Source organism: Piliocolobus tephrosceles, chromosome 21 (genome assembly GCF_002776525.5).
Source record: "Piliocolobus tephrosceles isolate RC106 chromosome 21, ASM277652v3, whole genome shotgun sequence".
In the NCBI taxonomy this organism is placed as follows: domain Eukaryota; kingdom Metazoa; phylum Chordata; class Mammalia; order Primates; family Cercopithecidae; genus Piliocolobus; species Piliocolobus tephrosceles.
Window position 1 is genome coordinate 4,088,914 of NC_045454.1, and position 8,337 is coordinate 4,097,250.

Here is an 8,337-nt window from a genome sequence, read left to right on the forward strand (position 1 = left end):
TACAAAAAAAAAAAAAAAATTAGCCGGGCGTGGTGGCAGGCACCTGTAGTCCCAGCTACTTGGGAGGCTGAGGCAGGAGAATGGCGTAACCCGTGAGGCGGAGCTTGCGGTGAGCCGAGATCACACCACTGCACTCCAGGTGGGTGACAGAGTAAGACTCCGTCTCAAAAATAAAAATAAAAATAAAGCCGGGTATAGTGGTGCATGGCTGTAATCCCAGCTACCTGGGAGGGTGAGGCACAAGAATCACTTGAACCTGGGGAGCAGAGGCTGCAGTGAGCCACGATTGTGCCCCTGCACTCCAGCCTAGGTGACAGAGCTAGACTATGTCTCAAAAACAACCCCCCAAAACAAACTTTTACTTCTGGGGGTACCAGAGAGGGGCTGAAGGTGTGGGAAATTCAGGTGGGCGTGGCCATGGGCATGTGTCTGTGCAGTATAAAGAATGATGTGTATTTAAAGAGCGAGTTTGTCTGATGGACTCAGGCAGCTGCCCTGGGCTTTATGTGAGCTTGGATATCGCTATTCAGAAGGAGGTGAACCTTTTTTTCTTTCTTTTTTTTTTTTTTGAAAGAGTCTGGCTCTGTCAGCCAGGCTGGAGTACAGTGACGTGATCTCGGCTCACTGCAAGCTCCGCCCCCCGGGTTCACGCCATTCTCCTGCCTCAGCCTCCCGAGTAGCTGGGACTACAGGTGCCCGCCACCATGCCTGGCTAATTTTTGTATTTTTAGTAGAGACGGGGTTTCACCGTGTTAGCCAGGCTGGTCTCGATCTGACCTCATGATCTGCCGGCCTCAGCCTCCCCACGTGCTGGGATGACAGGTGTGAGCCTCCACACCCAGCCTAGAAGGGGGCGGACCTTTTTCAGCATGGATACCTATTTGTCCACCTACTTCTTGTTGTTGATAATTGACCAGTGGGCCCATGAGGAGACAAAGGCACCAGTGGACATAGTTTCAAGTCTGTGTTGGGGACCTTGGGAGGAAGATGGGCAAGGGTGGCTGTGTGGGTGAGGTGGGTTGTGTTACCTCAGCAGAGGGGCTGTTTGTGGTTTCATCTGTCACTATCATAGCAGGACACTGTGACCTTTGAAGATGTGGCTGTGAACTTTTCCCAGGAAGAATGGAGCCTTCTTAGTGAGGTTCAGAGGTGCTTGTACCGTGATGTGATGCTAGAGAACCTGGCACTTATATCCTCCCTGGGTAAGTTGCTCACGCTCACCCTGTGAGCTGAGCTAGTGTTGCCATTCCCCTTTTCATTGACAAGACTGTCTTTCTCACTTAAGGAGCCTGGACACAGGTTCCTTCTACACTTCTCTGTGTGAGTTGTGTGGTTGGTAGGAGTAAGGTGTGTGTATTGCCTTTTCCTTTCCTTAAGCAGCTCTAACACATCCTGTGCTCCAGGCTCCCAGGGAAGGAGTCCGAGTCAGGAGTCTTACAGCCACCCGAATGTATCCACTTTGCTTGCTCTCTGGCTGTCAGGTGACTGTCCAAACCAGTAGCTCTTGTGTGCCCAGGTTCTACTAACACTTCTTTCCTCTATCTGACAGTTCTTCCTACCTCCCTGTGCCAAGAATTGCCTTCAATGACATTGTCACGACCTACATAGACCATAGACTGTTCTTGCAAGACCCTGCTTAGGAATTCTCTTGTAATACTTAGTTTACTCTTCTGTGGGCTGTCAGGTGCTTAGTTGTGCTGAGCTGGTGTTGGCTGTTCATCTCTGCTGTCTCTCCCTTCATGCTTATATCATCTGGTCCCATGTACCGGGGGTGAGATGGAGAGTCCTTGGTGTTTGATAAGATGTGGTTCAATTCAGGCTCATCACGATAGGCTCAAAGGGAGCCTGTCCCTCAGGAGTGCCATGCTGGGGGAGGGCATGACTTCAGGGGTTTATCCAAATCGTACCAGAAACCATTTATATTTGCCAAGTATTTTTGTGGCAATATGAGTAGGCACACACTATTTGTCTTTTTCTCCCTATTGTTGAGAGTTTCATACTTGTTCTGTACCTTTCCACTTCTACTGTGATATCCACCCCAGCACTAATACTCACATCTCTGGATTCCACTTCGCATCCATTTTTCTTGTGCTTTCATCTGTAGTTGTCTCTGATATTGGTGTATTGATTACATATTAAGAAGTGTATGCCCATTGTTAAACCATCTATGTCCACCCCCTGCAGTGTTGTACTCATGTCTTCTTGGACTTGACATATGCTTCTACATATATATATGTATATATGTGTGTATATATGTATACATGTGTGTATGTATGTATACATGTGTATACAATGTACATATATGTGTGTACGTGTGTGTGTGTGTGTATATATATATATATTTGAGACAGTTTCACTCTTGTTGCCCAAGCTCGAGTGCAATGGTGCGATCTCCGCTCACTGCAACCTCTGCCTCCTGGGTTCAAGCGATTCTTCTGCCTCAGCCTCCCAAGTAGCTGGCATTACAGGCACGCGCCATCATGCCTGACTAATTTTTTATATTTTTAGTAGAGACGGGGTTTCACTATATTAGCCAGGCTGGTCTCGAACTCCTGACCTCAGGTGATCCACCCGCCTCGGCCTCCCAAAGTGCTGGGATTACAAGCGTGAGCCACTGCACCTGGCCAGCAGCCCCATCTTCAACTTGAAGCCAATATTGTGTTCCTGCAAATATTTCTATAGAATAATTCCTCAATTTGTGAGACGTACTTGTGTGTGGGCTGTGCCTTCCCGTCAGAGGTACTTTGCACTTGACCAGCATTTTCTTGCTTTCAGATTGTTGGTGTGGATCAAAAGATAAGGAGGCACCATCTAAGCAGAGCATTTCTGTACAAAGAGAGTCTCAGAACACGACTCCTAGGGCAGTTGTTTCTCCTAAGAAGGCTCACCCCTGTGAAATGTGTGGCCTCATCTTGGGAGATGATTTGCACTTTGCTGACCACCAAGAAACACATCAGAAGCAGAAGCTGAACAGGAGTGGGGCATGTGGAAAAAACTTGGATGACACTGCAAACCTTAATCAGCACCAGAAGCAGCATATTGGAGAGAAATTCTGCAGAAAGAGTGTCAGAGAAGCATCGTTTGTAAAGAAACGTAAGCTCAGGGTGTCACAGGAGCCATTTGTCTTCCATGAGTTCGGGGAGAACGTTCTGCCCAGTTCAGGATTATGCCAAGAAGAAGCCTCTTATCCTGTAGAGAAGACAGACAGTGAAACTAAGCATGGCCCACCCTTTCAGGAGGGAAAAACTAATTCCGGGTGTGGAAAACGCACAGAAGCCTTCAGCACCAAACACTCAGTTATTCCACACCAGAAACTTTTCACTAGAGATGGATGTTATGTATGCAGTGATTGTGGAAAATCCTTTAGCAGATATGTCAGCTTCAGTAAACATCAGCGAGATCACACTGGAAAAGGACCTTATGAGTGTGGAGAGTGTGGGAAATCTTACAGTCAAAAGAGCAGCCTCATTCAACATCAGCGAGTTCACACTGGAAAGACAGCTTATCCCTGTGGGGAGTGTGAGAAATCTTTTAGTCAGAAGGGCAGGCTTATTAACCATCAGCATGTTCACACTGGAAAAGGACCTTATGAGTGTGGAGAATGTGGGAAGTCTTTTGGTCAAAAGGGTAAATTCATTCAACATCAGCGAGGTCACACTGGAGAGTCAGCTTATCGCTGTGGGGAATGTGGGAAATCTTTTCGTCAGAAGTTCTGCTTTATTAACCATCAGCGTGTTCACACTGGAGAAAGGCCTTACAAGTGTGGAGAATGTGGGAAATCTTTTGGTCAAAAGGGCAACCTCGTTCAACATCAGCGAGGTCACACTGGAGAAAGGCCTTATGCGTGCAAGGAGTGTGGAAAATTATTTAGGTACAGATCCCACCTCACTGAACACCAGAGACTTCACACCGGGGAAAGACCTTACAATTGTAGGGAATGTGGGAAATTATTTAACAGGAAGTATCATCTTCTTGTTCATGAGAGAGTTCACACTGGAGAAAGACCATATGAGTGTGAGGTATGTGGGAAATTATTTGGCAATAAGAACAGCGTGACTATACATCAGAGGATTCACACTGGAGAAAGGCCTTATAAATGCAGTGAATGTGGGAAATCATTTCTTTCCAGCTCTGCACTTCATGTTCATAAAAGAGTTCATTCTGGACAAAAGCCTTATAAGTGCAGTGAATGTGGAAAATCCTTTGCTGAATGTTCCAGTCTCATTAAACACAGGAGAATTCACACTGGAGAAAGGCCTTATGAATGCACCAAATGTGGAAAAAGATTTCAGCGAAGCTCTACCCTCCTTCATCATCAGAGTTCACACAGGAGAAAGGCCTTGTGAGTGCTGTCAATGTGGAAAACTTCAGAATACCTGCTCTCCTTGGTCTTAAGAGACTTTGCGTTGAGACCGTCTCGTTCTGTCACCCAGGCTGGAGTGTGGTGGCGCCATCTTGGCTCACTGCAACTTGGGCCTCCTGGGTTCGTGAGATTCTCCTACTTCAGCCTCCCGAGGAGCTGGGATTATGGGTACGCACCACCACGTGAGGCTAATTTTTGTATTTTTAGTGGAGACAGGGTTTTACCATGTTAGCCAGGCTGGTCTCAAACTCCTGACCTCAAGTGATCCACCCACCTTGGCCTCCCAAAGTGCTGAAATTACAGGCATGAGCCTCTGCACCCGACCTTCATTCTTTTTGTATTGCTTGGAATATGACATGCTGAACCAGGCATGGTGGCTCATGCTTGTAAACCTGATGCTTTGGGAGAATGAGGTGGTTCACTCGAGGCCAGGAGTTAAGAGATCATCCTGGGCAACACAGCCAGACCTTCTCTACAGAAAGAAAAAAGAATCACATGCTATGAAAACTGTATATTATTTATCTGTTGAAGTATATTTCAGTTGTTTCTTGTTTTTGTCTGTTATAAATGCAACTGCTACATTTGAATGCAGTTGTTTATATAAGTATCCTTCACTATGTTAATACGGTGGTGTGCAGTGCCTGAGTCAAATGATAGATTAAAGTACAACTCTTTTGTGAGACAGACTCGCTGCATCACCCAGGCTGGAGTTCAGTGGCATGAATTTGGCTCACTGCAACCTCTGCCTTCCAAGTTCAAGTGATTCTCCTGCCTCAGCCTCCCGAGTAGCTGGGATTACAGGTATGCACCACCATGCCTGGATAATTTTTTGTATTTTTATTAGAGATTGGTTTCACCATGCTGGCCAGGCTGGTTACGAACTCCTGACCTCAAGTGATCTGCCTGCCTCAGCTTCTCGGGCGTGAGCTACCACGCTTGGCCTAATGTACAACTTTTTAAGCAACCCCAAACTATTATCTAAGAATAAAATTATTGCTCTTGTTTGTATATCTACCATCAGTATCCAAGAATTTCTGTTCTATCTTACCAAGAGGGAGAGTATGGTTAGTATTTGAAATTGTTCATTTTAATAAGTGGTTATAGCATTTTGAGTCAACTATTTATGTTTTACATACTTTTTTGTTTTGTTTTGAGACAAGGTCTCACTCTGTCTCCCAGGCTGGAGTGCAGTGGCACAATCTCACCTCATTGCAGCCTCTGCTTTCTGGGCTCAAGCACAGCCTCTGCTTTCTGGGCTGAAGCACTCTTCCTTCAGCCTCCAGAGTAGCTGGAAATACAGGCGTGCACCACACCAGGCTAATTTTTGTATTTTCTGTAGAAACGTTTTTTTTTTTTTTTTACCTTGTTGCCCAGTCTGATCTCGAACTCCTCGGCTCAGGCAATCCACTTGCCTCGGCTTCCAAAAGTGCTTGGTCTACAGGTATGAGGCACCCTGCCTGGCCTCACACCTCTAGGCTTGTTTTTTTAAATGAATTTTATCTATTTCCCATTTCATTAAGATTTTTAAAAATAATGAAATAAAGACTTACGTTGGACTTCATTCACTCTTCAGTGATATCACTTTGCTGCAAGAAATATTTGGTTTCCTTTTTTTTTCGAGATGGAGTCTAGCTCTGTCTCCTAAGCTACAGTGAAGTGGCGTTGATCTCAGCTCACTGCAACCTCCACCTCCCAGCTTCAAGCGATTCTGCCTCAGCCTCCCAAGTACCTGGGACTACAGGTGTTCGCCGCTACTCCTGGCTAATTGTATGTATTTATTTTAGTAGAGATGGGGTTTCATCTTGTTACCCTGGCTGCTCTCTAACTTCTGCGCTCAACTGAACTACCGGCCTTGGCCTCCCAAAGTGCTGGGATTACAGGTGTGAGCCACTGGGCCTGCCTGAATACTTGTTTTTCAGTACCACAAGAACGATGAGCTGCTTATCCACTTCATGTGGAATCATAACTGTCCCAAAGTGACAATACATATAGATTCCGGGCAGTGAAACAGTTAAGATGCCACCATAACTTGCTTTCTATTCCACATCTAAGATTACCTTACTATTTCTTTTGCTTCAAGTTTGTATTTCATCAGTTTTCTCACATATGGAAAGGATACATACTATGTAGAAACAAGAACTTTATGTTATCCAAGTTCTAGGATAGCCATGGGCTCCAATTATCTCAGAGCTCTGAGTCCTCTTCTCAACACCCATTGAGATTTATGTGTTCTGAGGCTTTTGTCTTCTAGCTACTTACGTCATTCTCCATGGGTAACGTCATTCATCCATGTTATTAACTAATTTCCTCACTCCAAGCTCTTTTCCAGGGATAATCTCTGTGCAGACACTGTCGTTGCACTTTTCTGCTGAAACGGCAGTTTCTTCCCAGCAAGGTGAGATTATGGAATCCAGAATCTTTTCGCAGGGGTCATAGGCCCATTTCCCCACTTGCAGGAATGCTGACACTGCAGCCACAGTTTTGACAGTAAATGTGAATTTGGCAAGTAACCACTGTTCCCAGGGAAATGTCCCAATCAGTAGAAGATTATCTGGGACAGATACTGACAGGGAAATGGGACATTCTGTGGGCCCCAGAGGCAGGGTTCCACCTCCTCAACTTCACTGAGAGCTACCTAGAATCTGTTTCCTCTCACTCTGAATTATTCTTCCTCTCATGGCTGACCGAACACATTACAACACTTACAACACAAAGTCTTTTGTAAGAGCTTTGTGAAGTGAAGAACATGAACACAGTTGGAATTAAGTTACTGAGTAGACACTTTGCGTCTCTTTTTTTTTTTTTTTTTTTTTGAGACGTAGTCTCTTCTGCCCAGGCTGGAGTGCAGTGGCACAATCTCAGCTCACTGCAAATCCGCCTCCTGAGTTCACGCCATTCTCTGCCTCAGCCACCTGATTAGCTGGGATTACAGGTGCGTGCTACCACACCCGGGTAACTTTTGTATTTTTAGTAGAGACAGGGTTTCACCATGTTGGTCAGGCTGGTCTCAAACTCCTGACCTCGTGATCCACCCACCTCAGCCTCCCAAAGTGCTGGAATAACAGGTGTGAGCCACTGTGCCTGGCCTGTATTTTTTTCTTTAGTAGAGATGGGGTTTTAAGACTTCCTGTCCCGTTTAGTGTAACAAGAAAACTAAGAAATGTGGATAAAAGACTATAAATTAGAAATGGCAAGATAATTAGCTACATGAAGAATCTTGGTCAGGTGTCGTGGCTCAGGCCTGTAATCCCAGCACTTTGGGAGGCTGAGGGCAGATCACAAGGTCAGGAGTTCAAGACCACTCTGCCGTTATAGTGAATCCCTGTCTCTACTAAAAATACAAAAATTAGGCTTGGTGGCGGGTGCCTGTACTCCCAGCTACTCAGGAGGCTGAGGCTGGAAAATCAGTTGAACCTGGGAGGCAGAGGTTACATTGAGCCAATATTGCACCAGTGCACTCCAACCTGGTGACAGAGCAAGACACCATCTCAAAAAAAACAAAAAACAAAAAAAAAACAATCTCAATCCGTAAATGTTACAGTTCATAATTTTATAACAGCATGTTATATGGGCACATATATTACCCCTGAAAGTTCTTTTTGTTAGGCAGTAATCTAGACCCAACATGGCAGCATTACCCGGCGTAGCAGGCCTTTTGTTAAAGACTGCCTTCACCGTTGTACACACCCCAGACTTACATGCCTCAGAGTTCCGGCTGAGCAACCACACTCCCCCATGACCTGCAGCTCACCTGCATTCCACAAGTTCGCAAACAGCAGTTTCGGTTGACAGTTTCCAAAGACCCCTTCCTCATGACCCTTACTCAACTCCTGCCCTAGTAGTTTCAAGACCCCCCAGGCCCTGTTTGCACAACCAGCTTCCCTCCCTCTCAGGCTATAAAAAGCCCCTACCTTCCTCCCTCAGCGCGACTTCCTCAGCCCACGCCTTTGGACCCAGGAACCTCGCCCGCAAGC

The 8,337-nt window shown here is 45.9% G+C and overlaps 1 protein-coding gene across 8 annotated transcripts in view; it reads left to right on the plus strand.

Moving 5' to 3' along the window:
• Positions 1 to 5,178, plus strand: part of LOC111521130 (zinc finger protein 586) — a 31,061-nt gene extending 25,883 nt beyond the window's left edge. For 4 of the 8 annotated variants that reach the window (XM_023184306.2, XM_023184304.2, XM_023184311.2 and 1 more), the window contains 2 exons: positions 1,073 to 1,202; positions 2,776 to 5,178. In XM_023184306.2, coding sequence (XP_023040074.1) covers positions 1,073 to 1,202; positions 2,776 to 4,346 — 1,701 coding nt within the window. In that variant the 3' untranslated portion in view covers positions 4,347 to 5,178. The remainder of the gene's footprint in view (positions 1 to 1,072; positions 1,203 to 2,775) is intronic. The other 4 variants (XM_023184309.2, XM_023184305.2, XM_023184312.2 and 1 more) reach the window with 1 other exon arrangement.
• The last annotated feature ends 3,159 nt before the right edge of the window (positions 5,179 to 8,337 follow it).